At 37.2% G+C, this 19,095-nt stretch overlaps 1 protein-coding gene across 2 annotated transcripts in view; it reads right to left on the reverse strand.

The window, feature by feature from the left end:
• cubn (cubilin (intrinsic factor-cobalamin receptor)) overlaps positions 1 to 19,095 on the reverse strand; it is a 103,085-nt gene extending 83,990 nt beyond the window's left edge. The window contains exons 1-14 of one of the 2 annotated variants that reach the window (XM_032552163.1): positions 18,902 to 19,095; positions 18,571 to 18,700; positions 15,727 to 15,822; positions 15,150 to 15,188; positions 14,966 to 15,067; positions 14,730 to 14,833; positions 12,295 to 12,421; positions 11,216 to 11,384; positions 6,396 to 6,527; positions 6,110 to 6,205; positions 5,754 to 5,878; positions 3,614 to 3,806; positions 705 to 823; positions 106 to 340 (exon numbers count right to left, since the gene is read on the reverse strand). In XM_032552163.1, the coding sequence (XP_032408054.1) occupies positions 106 to 340; positions 705 to 823; positions 3,614 to 3,806; positions 5,754 to 5,878; positions 6,110 to 6,205; positions 6,396 to 6,527; positions 11,216 to 11,384; positions 12,295 to 12,421; positions 14,730 to 14,833; positions 14,966 to 15,067; positions 15,150 to 15,188; positions 15,727 to 15,822; positions 18,571 to 18,700; positions 18,902 to 18,996 (1,762 nt within the window). In that variant the 5' untranslated portion in view covers positions 18,997 to 19,095. The remainder of the gene's footprint in view (positions 1 to 105; positions 341 to 704; positions 824 to 3,613; positions 3,807 to 5,753; positions 5,879 to 6,109; positions 6,206 to 6,395; positions 6,528 to 11,215; positions 11,385 to 12,294; positions 12,422 to 14,729; positions 14,834 to 14,965; positions 15,068 to 15,149; positions 15,189 to 15,726; positions 15,823 to 18,570; positions 18,701 to 18,901) is intronic. The other variant, XM_032552162.1, reaches the window with a different exon arrangement.

Genomic DNA, 19,095 nt, shown 5'->3' on the forward strand with positions numbered 1-19,095 from the left:
TTTGAAGTCCACCAGAAGTCAAAACATTTTTGTTAAGCTTTTAAATGATTCTTAAAATTTGAAAATGATTGACTCAGCCAATTCAGAACAAATGTCTCCAAATACCTGGGTCTTTGGACTCCCACACGATTGTGAAGCCACCAGCATTAACAGAATGATCTGAACGAAACCAAAAGTACAAAGAATTGTGGGAGCTGTAAAGTTCTTGAGGATTATTTTGGCCACAGTATTTTCCAAGTATGTAAGCAGAGGGATTATCCCCATCATGAATCTGTAGAAAGTCAAAGTTGCAGTTGCTGCTGCTCTCCAGATGAAAGAATGGAAATGTGATGCGCAGAACCTGTAGAAGAGAGTGCACACAATTTCAAGAATGAAGTCAAATTCTAATAATAATGTCTTATTTTTACATTTGGTTCAAATATTGTAATGTCACCTGAGGAATGACAAAAAATACTTTTCATCCATAGTGAGTATATATATAGTTAAACTGTCATTTTTCAATTGAACATACTTAGTGTGGCTCAAATCAGCGATACTTAGTTTGAAGAGTTTTCCACTCCTATCAGTTACGTGGTAGCAGCTCCTATTTCAGTACCCACTTTGCTGGAGTTCCAAGCATACAGAGTCAGGTTGAAAATGCTTGGTCACTGATTGACCATGGGCCAAATGGCAAGAATCCAAGTTTTAAGCAGACACTAACATACCTTATTCGGATCAGTGCGGACCACCCAAGTACAGCTGACCAGGTGATCATATTCATCATGACCTGGGTTGTTGGGATAACTGAAAGAACCAGCAGGACCAGTCAGCTGGCCTCCACACTCTGCAAAATGAACCCAGACTTACATCAGGCACTTTATATACAGTATATATTGTCAAGAAAACTGGCATGGGGTTGTGAGATCTTTCCAGGTACACGCAGAAAAGGTGCAGAAAGGCCTGAGAGAAAATAAGCAATCTTGTGGTTTGATTAAAAGTTAATTAAGTTGAATATGTATGAATACAATTGGTAACATGAGTATAAGTAACCACTCAATAGTATAAGTAATCACTCAATAACTTTCTGCAAAGTATTTCTGATTAATGATCTGTAATGATTTAACTATGTAATGATTATGGTTGATGATTTATAATAAGTGAGAGATGTGATTAATTGTTAATGAATATTAAGGCTGTAATGATTTATACTCGATTCAAATGAGTTGTAATTATTGAATGTGGTGTAATGATTTATAATAGACAAAATATGAGAATTATAGAAAAGAGAGAAAGTTAGTAACGTTAAAGTCAACAGGATGGGTGAGGTCCGGCTGGCAGGATATGTCGCAAGTTGGGGAGAGAAGGGAGTTTCCACAAGAGTCAGCAGACAGGAGGGGCCGTCGGGGCTTTCCATGAAAATCAGCAGATATTCAGGAAGTCACGTAGACCAAAAACTCTCCATACACACATATGGTGGAGAAGTGTATAAAAACGGGCTGAAAAGAGGAACCAACTGTTCTTTGTCCGCGGCGTTGGAGACAAGTAACACGGAGAAGCAGATTGAGCAAAAGGACCGCACCCAAGAGCCACGGGAAGCCGAGACTTCGCGCCGCCAAGAAGGGACAAGATCCGACTACCACAGCCCTGGTTTCTGATTTGACCGTCGGTCCTGACTCTACTCAACGATCTCAAAACTATGCAACAGACTTGGAGAAAAGACCAAGATCCCTGAGGGAGAAAGAGCCGGGTTTTTCAAAAGATTTGGACCCGTTCTGCTTGCGTCTATTCTGAGGAGGATTTTTCTTCACAAGGATAAAAGACTCTGACCAAGGACTCGGGACGTCACTGTTGCCAAAGATCCATTATCACCTGGGTGTGAGTCGAATCTGCTCCCTAAAATTCCATCTCAGATCTTGTGGCATAGGTTAGGGAAAAGAGGCAGGGTAGTATGATTATACATGTTGATTTTATTGCACTGCTTTTGAATTATATACGATTGATTAGTGATTTGTATGCCACATATCCCTGCTTAAGCTTGCTTAATAAATTTATATTATAAAATTCTAATGAGGTTGGTGGACATTGGAATTAATTGAGTCATTTAATCATTTCTCAGTTCTTTTAATTGAGGTAAAACTAATGTACATGGTTCTAGTAAATAGGAGGCTTCATAATTTCCTTTGGTGAGTAAAAATAATGACCCTGGGACTTACATCTAAGTCACTAAATTTAATCTAGCCGGTTCCAAGAGCGAGTTATATTTTAGGAAGCGAGCTACCGTTAACAGGAGTGGTTATTGGAATTATGCAGCTGTGAGGGCTACTCAGCTGATTGTTTCTTAATTGCAAAGGGTCGTAGCTTCTGGATTGGAGGTAATTAGAGCTAGACGAATTGCTTTCGCCACCAGTTTAAATAGATTATCTCTTATGGAACTCTCTTAGGGTAATACCCAGGTCTTAGAGATTTTCCGGACCTGTTAGACAGAGAACTGGTCAGTAGTCAGCCCAGGAGATTTGTGAGGAAAGGGCGGGGCTGGCTATTGCGTAATAACAGACAATATATATATATATATATATATATATATATATATATATATATATATATATATAATGGGTTGGTATTATTAAAGCAGACAGGCTGAAGCAAAAGGTAGATGTGAGAGATTTAATTACAAAATAACAAATAAACTTCAAGGAAGACAAAAGGAGCTGAAACAAGCACACGGATTAAAGGAAAAAGCAAGGAGTGAGAGGAGAAGTGTTTAATTACAAGGAGAGTACATCCTAGCCAGCAAGGTGAATGGGCTGGCATCATTAAAGATGAAATAGTTGGACCTTTTCAGGTTGAAGATGGATTCAAAATCAACTCCCAAACCTGCTGCCAGTTTTAGAAGACACTTTCTTCAAGCAGTGATACAGAAAAATGTCTGCATCTTTCAAGAAGACCATGGTTTTTATGCAGGAAAATGCTCCATAACATGCATCAAACTACTCCACTATGTGTCTGGCCAGTAAAGGCCTTAAAGATGAAAGAACAATGAAGTGGCCCCCTTCCTCACCAGAACTAAACCCCATTGAGAACTTGTGGGCCCTTCTTAAACAGTTCACATCTCTGATCAGTGTCTGGGAGGCTGTGGTTGCTGCTGCACAAAAAGTTGATCGTCAACAGATCAAGAAACTGACAGACTCCATGAGTGGAGGACTTATAACTGTTATTGAAAAGAAGGGTGGCTATATTGGTCACTGATTTATTTTTCAAATGTCAGAAATGTTTGTCAATTTTGAATTGTATATTTGTTATTCTCACTTTAACAGATGACAATAAACAAGTGAGATGGGAAACTTTTCAGTTTAAATTCAGTTGCATAATAATCCTGCACACATAAATATTGTTTTAAAAAAGCCAAAATCTCACTTTTACTTTCTTAAATATTCAGGTTTGAGAGGTTATTAACATTTTGGATTGACAGAGAGCACTGTAGATGTTCAACAATAAAATTAATCCTCAAAACTAGAACTTGCATAATAATTGTGCACACAGTGTATATATTAACCTATTCTTGAATATTCTCTGCCTCCAGTCTCTCTTTTATGCCATTCCTTAAAGTTTCGCTTTAATCCTCCCAGTTTTGTACCTTGTTGTGGGGTCTGGCAGAATGGGCCTGTCCACTGGGCAGTACAGGTACATGTGAATCCATTAATGCTGTCAGTGCAGGTTCCTCCATTTTGACAGGGGTTGCTCAAGCATTCATTGATATTCTGATCACAGTGAATTCCTTGCCAGCCAGGGTTGCAGTTGCAGATGTAGCCAGATGCTGAAGTGGTGCTCTGCAACACACAGACATTAAAGAATGAAACTACATTTAGTTTCATTTTAGACTTAATTCATTTAATTTGGGGTCTAGCTTGTGATATGACCAAGCTGCAAATGCTTCTTTAATTGAATAACTTGCCTATATTTAAAAAGGTAGGTATTTTTCCCCCAAAATATTTCAAAGTATTGACAAAAATAAAATTAATAATGAATCTAATTTAAAGATTTCCATTATACCTGTAAATGTATTTTATAATGAAGCAGAATACATACCCGATGGCAGACATGCATGCTAAAATGCTTCTGAGCCTATCAGCACATCCTTTTAAGGAACTTGACTTGAGATGAAAGGAGATACTTCTGACATTTCCTTTTTGCTTTTCTTTGAAGGTACACCTAGATCAGTGCTTCTAATGCTACGATACTGATGTCTGAGAGCAAAATAAAAAGGTAAGTAAAGCTCCTCTTTTTGCAGCAGTGAAGTTGTAAACCTCCCAAACAATGCAAGCTAGTGCCACCTATTTTAGCTTCACGGATATGGACAACCCAATGGAAGTGTTCTGTCAGTCTCAGCTCCCCACTGGAGCAGCTATGCTTGTCTTAGTACTGGGTTTTGAAAGGAAAATCTATTTTTATGTGTCTGTTTATACGGAGCCCCAGGTCCTGTCTGGGGTTTTATTCTATGAAACAAATATCATTTTTTTCCATTGGTGTAATCCAGGACCTGTAACTGTGATCATCTCTCCAGTATAAATATTGAGCTGTTGGATATAACTTTTTGTTAAGAATATCCCCTGAGAGACTTCTTTCAGTAGTAGTGTACATTGAACGATCAGCTGTGTGTCGCGTCATAAGCTCAGTTGTCACTTAGCTACAGCCATTACACACCAGAGTTTACTCTGACACTCATTTGTCTTCTAATCTTTCAATGCTTCAAACAGTCTGTCAACTGCTCCATCAGAGGAGGTAAAACATTTGATTTAATATCAAAGACACACCCAGCTCCTGTGGACAGCCTCCTTCTACTAAGGCAGATCATTATGTATTCTTTCTATGCCTATCTTTATGTTTAATCTCTAGTTTAGGGGCAGTCTTACACCAAACAAAAGGGGTGGATTTCATTTTGTTTTAATAAGTTCAGTTCAGGATCAAGGCTGTTATTTTTCTCTGCAACTTTGACCCACAGATTTTCAGTCACATCTCAAATATTTCATCTAGAATATTACAAACCGTCTTGAGCATGATTTTCATCAAAGTATACAGAGTCTTCAGTGAGTCTTCTTCAACTTTTCTGTAATACTGGCCTCTACAGGAGATGGTTAAGTTGGTTAATATCCCTGTGGGATTAATTAAGCAAATGTTAATTGAAAATTAAATTAATTTGAAAGGAATATAGTGTTCCAACATCTTCCCAATTTTCTGGAAGTTTGTTCAAGATTTGTGGTGCATAGAAGCTGAATGCTGTTTCTCTATGTTTGATTCTGGTTTTATTGATGCAGAGTAGGCAAAAACCTGAAGACCTAAATAGTCTGGAAGGTTGATACAACAACAGCAGATCTTTAATGTATTGTGGTGCTAAGCTGTTCAGTGATTTACAAACTAACAGTATTTTAAAATCTATTCTCTCAGTGTTAGGACTTTAGGTCTGGGGTGATGTGCTCCATCTTCCTGGTTTTAGTCAGAAAACCAGCAGCAGCATTCCGGATAGATTTTTTTTAGGCAAACCTTGGTTCTGCATCCACTGTTGCAGAAATTGATGCGACTGACAATAAACACATGGATGAGTTTCTCTAGATCTCGCTGAGACATTAGTCCTCTAATCATGAAAATGTTCAAGTGATAGAAGGCCGACTTTGTAGCTGTCTTTATGTGTCTCTGAAGCTCCAGGTCTGAACTTCAGAACTTTACTTATTTTAACATGCACAACATGCACATGTGCAGCTAGGATGCAACTCTCTTACCGTACAATGTCCATTGACACAAGGGTTGTTAGTCTCACAGATGTTGCTTATCTGGGTGCAGCCAGATGGACCATAGCCATTGCCAGTGTATCCTTGTGGGCATGTACACAAAGGGAATGCTGAACCTGGTACATGTTTAAGAATAAAAAAGGATAACACAAAGATTTGATGAGCTTTTACTGACCCTATTCTTGATCATAACTTATGTACAAAAATCAATTTATTTAGTGTATCATGGGCAGTAAAATGTCTCTACTTTTAAACAAAATTATACACATTTTGAAACATCTCTCTTTAGCTAGTTTAACATGCTTTATATCCCACACAATGTTCTAAAATCAGAGACACTTGTTTACCTGGGTTGGAGGAGCAAATAGCTAGAGGATGACATCCTCCGTTGTTGGAAGAGCAGATATTACTTTGTGTGCATGTTCTCCCATCCCCCTCATAACCTGCACAAATACAAGGCAAAACATTAAAAATTAATTGCTTATTTCCAGCTTTGTAAAAGTGCACACATTTAATTTTTTATTACAGATATATACAGTGATTACTTGTCATATCTGTGAATGCAATACATGTTTCATTAATCAGTACATCTGTAAATCTACAATTGCAAAAGCAATAACTTTACAGTTATACCAGGGGGGCAAGGACCACAGTGGAATGAACCCATAGTATTCATGCACTGGACCACTGGGGTAGTAGAGCAGCCACCATTATTTGTCAAACATTCGTCCACATCCTGACAGCTGTAGCCATTTCCTTGCCAACCTGAAATATACAATAAATCAAGAACATATACGCTTAGACACACTGTTGTCCAAGTTTAAGTAAAGTAAGTAGATATTTAGTGTGGTAGCAAAAACAGAAGAAACTTTTGGAAGGATAACTGCAAACAGAGAATTTAAAGTAGGGGCATTCAACCCCAATCATTGTGGGTCTTTCTTCTACACCTTTTAGATGTGTCTCTGGTATAACAGACTTCAACCAAATGGTTAAATTACCTATCTGTTATGCAGATGAGCTGAATACATTCTAAGCTTGTTATTCTCAAGCCCCACATTCATGCAAGGATTCATTACAAGAGTATAAAGTGCTGGAAGTGATAGCTTTGCAATTTTATGCACAAAATGAGCTCATTTTAGATTTGATGCTTGGCATGGGTCTAGTTGGGACAACTCAACACAACTGACTGGATTTGATTCCTGACCCTGAGACTTAACTTGCATGTCTCCCACCAATTTCCTGTCTTGTGACTGACAATGAAGGTCTCTAGTGCAGCAAAAGTTTTTGAAATAGAATAGTTAGAATAGGGGCAACAAATGAGTGAAAAAGTATTTGTGGGCATAAGGGAGAAGATCTCCACATGGTGTCTGAGGTCTCCTGGTCCTCAGACGATACTGCAACACTCATTGGCATGACTGTGTCATTAAAATTACTAAATGCATCTTGAAATACTTCCAGAAACCATTGTTGGTAAACACAATCCGCCGTGCCATCTTGTGAGGCCGTGATGCCAATAGGAGGCCATTGAACACTGTTCAGGAGTGTTGTTGTGTCCTGTGGGCCAAGACTTACTTGATATGGACTGTTTCAAAGTAGGTTCTTGTTCTGCGTAGTGTAGGGATGCAAGTTATGTAGTAACGAGTAAATCTAAAGTTGGCTGATCTTATTGACTGACTAATGATCAATGGATAAATGCCCAGATAGCAATGGTAATCCAACGTTGACTTATAGTCAGAAAGGTTGAATTTATGGTTAAGATCGATGATTGATGGTGAATAAACCATCAAACAATCATCCAATTCTAGCCAATTAACTAATGTTGAAAAGATGCCATTGAATCAATGTTGTTTTGTGATCAAATTCTAATGATTGAAATGCCAACATCTGATCCAGTGTTTTCAACACTGTTCCTCCAGGCACACTGCCCTGCAAGTTTTAGGTATTTCCCTAATTCAACACATGATTTCAATTGATGGCTGATTAACAGGGTTTTGCTGAATTTTTTTTTTTTCCATTTTTTTCTCCGAAGAGTTTTTGCGGCGCTAGTGGCTCGTATTTTTTCAACAGTAGGCAGACAGGAAGGAGGGTGAGGAGAGGGGGGAAGACATGCGGCAAAGGTCGTCGGGACCAGGAGTCGAATCCGCGACGTCCGCGTCGAGGACTAAGGCCTCCAAACGTGGGGCGTGCTAACCCCCTGCGCCACCACAGCACGCCCCGGGTTTTGCTGAATTGAAAAAATCTGAAAACATGCAGGTCAGTTTGACTTGAGAACCAGGGTTGGAAAAAACTGTTAATGTTGAATCAAAGTAAGCTGTTAATCGCCCACTGATTTAATCCAGGTGTGGCAGAAGGGAAACGCCTAAAACATGCAAAGCAGGTGGGCTGAAACAGTGATCTAAACCTGCTAATCCCTGATTCAGTTTTTTGATTCTTGGATTGGTAACTGGATAAACAGACAAATTACTAGCTGTGTGGAATCTTTATCAGCATATGGACATTTTTGAATGAATTTGATCATCAACTTATTTGGAAATGTTTGCGGTTGATGGAAAATTTAACCAGGTATTCGATGGAAGTTTATTTATTTATATATCTATAGATAGATAGATAGATAGATAGATAGATAATGATAGCCAAATGAAGCCTTTTCTTGGATTTTTATTGGCTCTCTGATTCCTTATATTTTTACTCATCAGGCCAGAATTTTACTCTTCTAACAGCATTAAGTCTGTTTCTGCTGTGCAAGACTGATATATCTTTGCAGAGCAAAGACATAGTGGAAATTTCAAGAAGGTGAGAATTTTGGAGGTGAAGGGGTTAATTATTTTTATTTAAGAATCTTGTGAGTGATCATCTCGAAGTCTTCCCACATGTCAGATTTTTTCTTCTTGCTGGCTCCATTTCAATCAAGTTTATTTGTGTAGCACATTGCAGCAACAATGCAGTTTCAGAGTGCTTTACATAATAAAAACACAAATAAAAAGTCATAAAATACACCATAATCAACAATTGAGAAAACCGGTAACAAACATTATATTTTGATGAGTCCCATCATCAAAATCATTAATACACATGAACTATGTTGGTCAAGGTTCCTTTTATTTTGGCCACTGCTGAAAACAAATATTCCTCTGATGCGTGATCAAATACATTAACCCATGAAGCGGCACGGCTCATCACGCTTTTATTTTGAAAACCGACACGCAAAATGAAGCAGTCACGTGACCCATGCAATGCGAGGCATCGTTTGTTGTCAGTCACGTGGTTTTCAGCAAGACGACACAAGCATCGAAGCGGAGCTTCATCTGACACACCCCCTTTTTACTGTACACGCCTCAAAGCCTGGCTTCAGATGGCCCATCACTACTGTATATATACTACTATAAATCATACTATAAATGATTTATATACTATAAATCATTTTTTCAACTCCCTAAGTTCTATCTTTAGGTCTTCTGATAAACAGGCCTTTACGTTAAATATTGATCGCCTCATTTGAACATGAGTGCACCATCATAACTGCGACACTGTGCTGCAGTTTGACAGTTAAATGTGAATATATATGTGAACTAACATTAAGATAAATATTCATGAATATTCATTAGTATGTCCTTATTAATTTAGCTGTGAGTGTACAAGGGTAACCGCACAGTTTGTGTTTGTTCTCAGACCTATAACCAGTACATTACTTAATATTTTAATGTTTTTCAAAACTTTTCAAATGTTTATTATCCTTCTAACAGGCCCAACCCGGTGACATCATCACTTATTTCTGTTTTTCAGCTGCTGCTGCTCAGCAGTTTGACCCAAAGCTGACAGGCATGAACTACAGCCATACTGTCAAAAAGTGGCTTTGTTACTCAACAGAGCAGGAGGAAGGCATCAAGGAACCAAAGTGATGCCAATCAGAGTCAGACTTGGGTTACCCCAACTTGTACCGTTTCCCTGGTTCATTCAGTACAAGGCTTAACCTCATGGACGTTGTTCTTTCATGGACGATGGAATGTTGTTCAAAAAGGAGTCAAATGTGTTTACAGATTTATGGCTATTTTCCTAAATAAAATGTAATATTAATGTTGTCATTTTTAAGTTTGTGTAGACACTTTATTTTGAAAATATGTATTGTAAGATAATTTTGAATGACATGATATCCATCGTCTGCCAACAAAATTGCCTGTTTAACACCAGTGAAGAAACCTTTAATGGCATGTTATGATGTAGAACTATCAGACCAAAAAGTGTACATGAATCAACATTTATTCCTTAACTTTGAATATAAATCAACACAAATGTGTAGATCCACGTTCAGATGATGGTTGAATCAACATTGATATAGTGCCAGTTATGTTGAAACCCTGATGTTGATTCAACATGTAAGTCACCGACCACTTTCAATATCGTTTCAATGTCAGGCTTCAATGTGGATTCAATGTTTCTGCTTAACATTGTTTCAGAGTTCATTCACTCATATTTTCCTATCTTGTTGGCCATTTTCTTAAAAACCTGAGTTTTCTCTTGTATCAAGAGGGTCGACTGTCTTTCCATGACTGAGGAGCAAAATATTTTATATGCTGAATTTAAAAAAAGAAGCACATCATTATATTTGAATATGTTTTTGTGTCAGCTGTATTAAATACTGACAAGATAAAAAGAACATTTTGATATTCGCACATGGGAGAGCAGAAGAGGACAGTGGATGATTTTTAGACCTTTGCTGAGGTAGATAAGATCAGGGGATAAGATTAGCTTCACATGCAAGGATCACCGATCACCAGTCTTCCAAATTTAAGAAAATAGGTGCCGATAAATCATCTGACCCAGAAATCAGTGTGCCCCTTCTTCAAAATGTTTTTTTTTAAAAAAAGGAAATGCTACATCACAGCAAATATAACCTTATCACGACTATGATGAGACCCATAGCAAACATCAACTCTGAAATGTCCTCATTTTAAGCATTAAAGTCTAAAGTTCCTCAATTTAGACATTTATGTCATCTATACTCTGTGGTGAATAAAATACCATTTAAAAGCCACTTGGTTTTCAATTTATTCAACTTTATAAATGATCCCAACTTTTCTTCAATTTAGGTCACATATTAATACGTATGCACCATGTAAAACATGGGGATTTTCTCAGTTGTTTTCAATAAGGGTGAACCTGCATAAAACTCAAAATTAACTTGCTTATGTGATTCTTGATGGGATTTATTTTTAAATAATGCCATTTTCTTTTGTTTAACCCCATGAATTGGAAACATTTTATCTGTATTACCAGTATTCTTCATTATGGCTTAGTTTGCTTTCGGATTTCTTTAGTTCACCATTTTCAGTCCAATTCGTGTTTGAAAGTGCAGTATAAAGGTAAACATCTAAAATGTGGGTCATTTTTTGTGTCACTACCACAAAAGAGGTTCACCAACAGAAAAAACGGTGAGTTAGTATTTTGAGTGTTACCAGCAGGACAGGCTCCACAGTAGAAAGAACCCTGAGTGTTGTAACATGGAACAGGAGGGTTGGATGAGCAGGGTTTGGTGGGCAGGTTACACTCATCAACATCAGACACACACGCTGGGTTTCCAGCTGGAGCTTCCCATCCACTCTCACAGATGCATTGGTATTTGGGCTGTTTATTGAAGCAAACAGTCAAATTGAGACCCATGATGCCAAAACTTCCACATAAAGCATAACCAATAGGTGTTACAAGCTTAAGTGGTGTGTAAAATAATCATTGTCAAATAACTAAAGTCACTAATAATTTTGCTCAAAAGATAGAGCTGTTTTTTAATTAGACAAAAAACTAAACCAAAGCATCATCATGTGATTTAAGTGGCAAAGCATATGTATCTAGATAGGGTTACTCTAAATAAATAAACATACTGCCAATATTTAACACATTAAAAAATCCCACTTAGAAACGCACAGAAATGTTTCAAAGAATAGGAAAGTATGAGCCAATCAAGTATGGTCATTCATACTTGATGAATGATCATACATGATGAATACTTGGTCATTCATCAAGTATGATGAATGACCAAGTATTGTTTACCCAATGTTTACGATGGGTAAACATTAGCAGACGAATGTTTACCCATCGTCTGCCAACAAAATTGCCTGTTTAACACCAGTGAAGAAACCTTTAATGGCATGTTATGATGTAGAACTATCAGACCAAAAAGTGTACATGAATCAACATTTATTCCTTAACTTTGAATATAAATCAACACAAATGTGTAGATCCACATTCAGATGATGGTTGAATCAACATTGATATAGTGCCAGTTATGTTGAAACCCTGATGTTGATTCAACATGTAAGTCACCGACCACTTTCAATATCGTTTCAATGTCAGGCTTCAATGTGGATTCAATGTTTCTGCTTAACATTGTTTCAGAGTTCATTCACTCATATTTTCCTATCTGGGTGGTACATACATACATACTGTATATATTTTGTTTATATCAAATATTTCTGAAAACTATTTACATTTGCAACTATAAAATATTATATTGGTAAAAATATTAAGAACAAGTTACCTGTCCAGATACCACCCGGTCTGAATCAATGCATAGGCCATGTACACACAAGTCCTGTCCGCCATTCCTGCAATCATCATAACGCACAGTGCAGAGATTCCCGGACCACTCTGGAGAACACTGGCAACTGCAACAAACAAGCAATTTCTAAGAATACATTTTGAGAATCTGCACTGAATCCTGGCCATATAAAGACACTCTAGCCATGCCGTTTAGGAATTTCTCATGTCCCTTGTTCAGACTACCAAAGACAGCTTCTTAGCTGTTTATGTTACTGCCAGTGCTAAAGCTAATGCGTGTTTCAACTGCATTCAGTAAGTTGTGAGCAATCTCTCTTTTAAAGAAAACAACCCAGAACAATCCAGCTATCAGCTGAATGTCATAAAGATACATGTGAAACTCGTATAGATTCATTCCACATAGAAAGAAATATTTTAGGCCTTTCTTGTCATTTTGATGATATTTTAATAAAGGCCCAGAATAAGGCTTAAAGACAGTTAAAATCCCAATTTAGTGTCTCAGAAAATTTGAATTTTACAGAAGATCATTATAGAAATGTTCATGTCTTTGTACTTGATTGAGTCTCCTTCTGCCTGATTAGGCAAAGTATCACATGGTCACTGAAAAAAAATCTGATATCTGCCAGCCTCCATTTTCTAACTACTGACATCTCATGCAGCCAGTTCTGGAATGTATACATGCGCAGAAAGCACCACAATAAACTGAAAATATGAGAGAGATTCAATTGCCTTTGTCTTTGTTGAAGGCAAACATTTGGACTTATTAAATTTTTTACAAAGTTTCCAGGAAGACTAAGCTTGACATGAGCTTCTCATTGAGCAAGATTTCCAAACTGCAGTTTGAGCACTTTGGGAAAACACTGCAAATGCGTGAAAAGCTACAGCTGTGCTAAGGTTGTGTGATTAATCATAAACTGTGGCTGTGATTTTTGCGGAAATGTGTGCAGACAATGTTGATGTTTATTTTGAAAATTTCTTGATTGAAATTGCAATACCCCTATTCATAGAAAAGTATGTCTGCAGAAATGTGTGGCGTTCGCTCCATGACCACATTGTAAAAGCAAAATGGAGGATCCATGGAGAGCGTACATCTAAGCACAGATCAATATTTAGAACTTTTAAAAAAAAAAACATAGTCTCCACCTGTCATTCTGGCTTGCAAAACACACTTCATCAGATCATGAGGAAAACAAGGATTTAATTTTCAGATTCATTCATTATCCGTAAATCATAATTATCAAAATAAGAAAGAAAGACTTGAAATCATTTCCTCATGTGCAATGAATCTATATAATACACAGGGTTAATTGTGAAATGAGGGACACAAATATTGTACTCTTTTTATTTATTTTTTCACTGCCAGTGCTTTAGCTAATGAGTGTGTCGACAGCATTGAGCAAGCTATGAGCTTAATAAATGCTCTATTTTTGTCAGAGTATTATCAATGAAAGATAAATGTGTTTCAGGTTTGGTGTATCCTACTGTGTCATTGATTCTTAATGATAGAGTGGACATACAAGTACAAATACAGTATGCACTTGTATTTGTGGGTTGCAGCAGTTCTTGAAACTTGATTGGTCATGAAATTAAATAAGTGTAAAAACTAACTCAGTGGACCAGCTAACCAAGATTTTCAGGTACAGCTGAAGAGAGTAAATCCATCCTTGGTGCAGGAGACTGGTTAGTTTCTATCTGAGAAAGTGATTTCTTTAATGCTTCCAAATAATTCTGTCATTGATTTGTGGCATCAAAAGTATCTTCCTGTCATTGTTAGAGTATTATTAATGAAAGATGAAGGTGTTTCAGGTTTGGTGTATTCTACTGTATCATTCTTTCTTAATGAAACATAGAGTGGAAATGTTAAATGATGTGTGGGTTAAATTCACACTGAAGAACAAACAGAGCAACCGTTAAAAAGATGAACTAACAATATCACATTTTTACCTTCAAAATCAGATGGTTTAAAAAATGTTTACAAAGCCCTCAGTTAATCTGAAGTTTTATCCCACACTGTCTCTAACAAACTTGTGAGAAAATTAACAGTTTTGTGTATTTGAATCATTTTTTAATGTAGCAGTTTCGTGTCACTTGCTGACTCAGTGGTTTTATTTGCTGAACTTTGTGCAGCACTTAGGTCAGCAAAGCTTTGACTGGACTTTACACAGCTGATTTGGCCAATTTGTAGCTTACATTTCCATCCAAGATTTTTCTGCTTCAAGTTTTTCGACCAGTAAACAAAGTGATTTTGGGATGCCTAGATTTTATCACTGTAATAAATATATGATTATGTACTTTGACATAATATTAAATGTTACCATAAAGGTATATGCTGACAGTATTTTAAACTATAAAACATTTTGTGTATTATTCTTACAAGAAGTATAGTTTAATAGCACTGGAAAGCTAAAGACTTACGTAAATGATCCAGGGCTGTTGACACAGGTTGCCCCGTTCTGACAACCCTGCAGTGTTCCTGCAAGTGCCTGGCATTCATTTACATCACTGGCACAGTCAGCACCCTAACACACAACACACATACATAAAGTACATAAAACACAGATGGTAGCATCACAACCACATTCAAGCACATCATAAGCCGAAACTGACATATAAACTATGTATTTTTATTTCTTAAACAGTGTAGAACTCACAGCCCAGTTGCTTGGACACAGACAGTGATAGGAGTTCAATAAGTTCAGACATGTTCCTCCATTCTGGCAAGGATTACTGCTGCAAGACACTCTCTGGACTGTCTGGAAGAAAAACAAGCAGGAAACCAGAACTTCCTGCATAATTTCTACTTCTGAGGCATGATCACACATTTCTAAGTCTCACCTGTTGAAGTTCTGTTACTTGGTTACCCAGTGTTGTCACCTGAAAGAACCATGGAAAGTCAGTTTTGTTGTGGAAAAGTGGTACACATTCTTAATAGCTTTATAGTGTTACACCAATGAAGATAATTTGTGGCTTAAATTCAAATAAACATGTGCAAACTGTTAAATAAAATCAGACAAACATTTATTTCCTCTTAGAAAATATAGCTGTGAGGTTGCTAGTAAATGCCATGTGTTTCTCTGCTTTTATGATAAACGGTGTCAGCTTCAAATGATTCTGTTGAGGCGAGCACTGCTTTAGATATGAATCTCCTTATTTCACAAGAAGAGTGTGGAAGAGTGAATCATTTCAAATGTAATTTAGTGTGTTTCCATTGGTAGGAGCAGTGGCTCCAACAACAGACGTCCTTTAGCTGTTGTAGAGGTTGTCCCTGACATAACCCAAGTTTCCTTTGATATGGCAGCTTTCTAACAGTCAGGAACTTCTCAATTCCATATATCTAACCTTCAACATTTATTACTGATGACTTCTAGTAATGATCATCTTCTTCACATAAAATATATTAGATTTCTGTTACCTTGGTATTAAGTTGGTTGAGGTTGTTGGAGATTTCAGGGGGAATTGCTCCTCCATGGGTCTTGATGTCATCAATGTCTTCTTTATTAGCTTTGATCTAAAATAAGAATGAAAACACAGTTAAAATTATTTTGGGCACCAAATTCACTAGTTTATCAAAAATATTGCAAGTTTCACTAAAAAAAAATGAGTGCAACAAAGTCATATCCTTGCCATAACCAATTCAAAGGTGTGTTTTTTGTAGTGTTGGATATGAATGAAGGGAGTGATGCATCATTTGTCAGTGTCACGATTTGGGGTGAGTGGTGGTGAGGAAGACCCTGAGGACCCAGGTTGGGATGAAGAAGTGATGATTTAAAAATGAAAATACAAATCCAGAAAGTCCAGGCAGCAAAGATTGAGCAGGAGGCTAAAAGCTCAAATTCTGGTAGCAACTGGTTACAAACTAACTGACAGCAATAAGACGTCAGACTAGACCACAGGTGTCAAACTCCAGTCCTGGAGGGCCACTGCCCTGCAACTTTTAAATGTGGCTCTGTTGCACCACACCTGAATATAATAATTAGGTCATTAGCAAGGCTCTGGAGAACTGATCTACACAAGGAGGAGGTAATTAAACCATTTCATTCCAGTGTTTTGTACCTGTGGCACATCTAAAAACTGCAGGACAGCGGCCCTTGAGGACTGGAGTTTGACACCCCTGGACTAGACAGAATCGACAGACTGGTATGACAACTAGACAGATTAGACAAGGACCCAACAAGGAACACAGGTGGGATTAAATACACAGAGGGTAATCAGGGAACGAGACACACCTGGGAACAATCAAGGGGTAGACAGGACAACAGGAGACTCAAAAGACACAGAAACCCAAAATAAACACTCAGAAAAACTCAAATCCTTACAGTCAGTCAGGGTACTTACCGTTTTTTTTGTTCTTCTTTTTTTTTTTAAATAAAAAAATTAACTTAATATAGTAGACACCACTGCTCTGACAAAGCTTAACAACCTCACCACCTGTAACTGGTCCAGAAATATGTTTGGTTGGTAAACATTATATTTAAGTTATAAAAGTTTGTGCAATTTTACATGGTAGAAATTATTATGTAAGACTTAAATTCTAAACCAGTTAAGCTATCATCAATCAAGCAGTCTGCTACAAAACAGGACAGATTCTTTTGCCACTTCAAATCATAAAACAGCTAAAATAAGTCCATAGAAGAAAAGCATTGGTTTAGTAGCTGGTGGCATAATGATGTGGAGCATGATGTCTGGCTTTGTCAACACTCTGATGCCAAGCTCTGCAGCATGTTGGTAGGATGCTGTTAGCAGGTGTCCACAAAGACATCCTCACAATATTATTTAAAAGCTGTTCCATGGGATCAGGGATTAACACAAAGTTTTAAAACAAAAATGTACAACATGATCTGCTGTGATCAAAAATAAAAGAGATGGATTTTAATGAGTCATACTAATAGTATAGCTATGACATGACTTCCCAATCAGTTTCTTTTCAGATAAAGATATTTTAAGTTACTGACAGCTAAAAGTCATTTTAACAAATAATACATACTTTTTTCCAGGAATATATTTTAATACGATTAATATTTTTTCAGGGATATGATTTAATGCATTGCATTAAAATGCTTACTGCACACAATTTGCATCCTGAATCAATTGACTGCAGTCCTCGGGCCACTTGACCTTTGAGTTTACTGTGTGGAAGTCTAAACTTGTTAATTATTCCCTGACTTGTATGAGCAGAAACAGCCTTTTATAATTAATACACAAAGTTTATAATACATGTCTGCTTGTTTACAAAGGTAGACTAATTAGTCTGCTGTGTTACTGATGGTTATGTGCAAAGAATAAACTTATGGTCATTGTTTCCTACGTGAAGTCAGACATAGTAAAGACAGATTAAAACACCAAATCTCACACAATAAATTTTGCCCAGATTACAGTTCATCATTAGAATTAAGTTTCAGATTTCAGCTTGAAATTTTATTCTAATTTTATAATGTAGTTTCTCAACTCTGTATCAAAACCAGTCAACAATTGAAACATTACATTTAGTCAAGTGCCGTTGTTACATATCAGATTGTTGATTCATATTTCATTGATTACAGCATGTTTCAAAACCAACTCTGAACAGCTGGGATTTTATTCTAGATTTAAAGGAACTCAGTGTTTCAGCTCTTTTACAGTTTTCTGGAAGTTTGTTCCAGATTTGAGGTGCATAGAAGCTGAATGCTGCTTCTCCACGTTTGGTTCTGCTTCTGTTGATAAAGAGCAGAACCAGAAGACCAGAGGGTCTTCTGGTCTGGAAGGTTGATACAACAACAGCAGATCTTTAATGTATTGTGGTGCTAAGCCGTTCAGTGATTTATAAACTATCAACAGTATTTTAAAGTCTATTCTCTGAGCTACAGGGAGCCAGTGGAGGGACTTTAAAACTGGTGTTATGTGCTCTATCTTCCTGGTTTTAGTGAGAACCTGAGCAGCAGCGTTCTGGATCAGCTGATTATTTTAGACAGACCTATAAAGACACTGTTGTAGTGATAAGTGTGAACTTCAGAATATTTGTGACTTTGTGATGTCCAGAAGATAGTATAATGTGGTCTCCTTAATTCAGCGTTTTGATGACATATGTCATATCACTTTTATCTTTATAGTTTTCTGTTTGGAACAATAAGTAGCTGTTTTTTTCTTGTGTTGAATTTGCTCTCCATCAATGAAATGGCCTCTGAGTGGAAGCTTTTATTAACTTAAAACCACAGTAAATTTGCTGTATCAGATCAGATGACATTAGTATGCATAGACCTGAACTGAAACCTGAGTTTACCTGGCTTAGAAGCTGTGTGAGGTCTTCATTGCCCACTTTTACCCGGCCTGATGACGAAGGCTCGAAGCGGATCTCTTTGTTGTCACCTGTTTTAAACACCAGGTGACCATTTTCTGATAGCATACGAGGCCTACAAAACAAACATTCAGGTTTTAAAGTAATCCAAAAAAGTGCAAATTTACCCAATCTTGTTCCAGATATCATCTGCATGATTTCAAAACCCTAATTAACCAGGATTAGGTAAAACAAGGAAACCAAAAAAAGACAAGTTTTTCACCCATTTCATTTAATCTCTTTAAATCTTTCTTTGATCTTTTTGATTCAAACTTACTGTGTCAGTTGTGAATTGTCCATCGGCTCTCCCGGTCCATACAACAGAAAGACAAGACAGAGGAGCAGCCATGAAGGCTGCGGTGTCCCAGCCATCGAGACGGGATTTCTTGGACGGTGACTCTGAACAGCTTTACTGATGCATCCTGTGCTTCAGCACTCTAATACTCACTTTTAAGACTTTGACCTAAAAAC

Source organism: Xiphophorus hellerii, chromosome 21, assembly GCF_003331165.1.
Source record: "Xiphophorus hellerii strain 12219 chromosome 21, Xiphophorus_hellerii-4.1, whole genome shotgun sequence".
Lineage (NCBI taxonomy): Eukaryota > Metazoa > Chordata > Actinopteri > Cyprinodontiformes > Poeciliidae > Xiphophorus > Xiphophorus hellerii.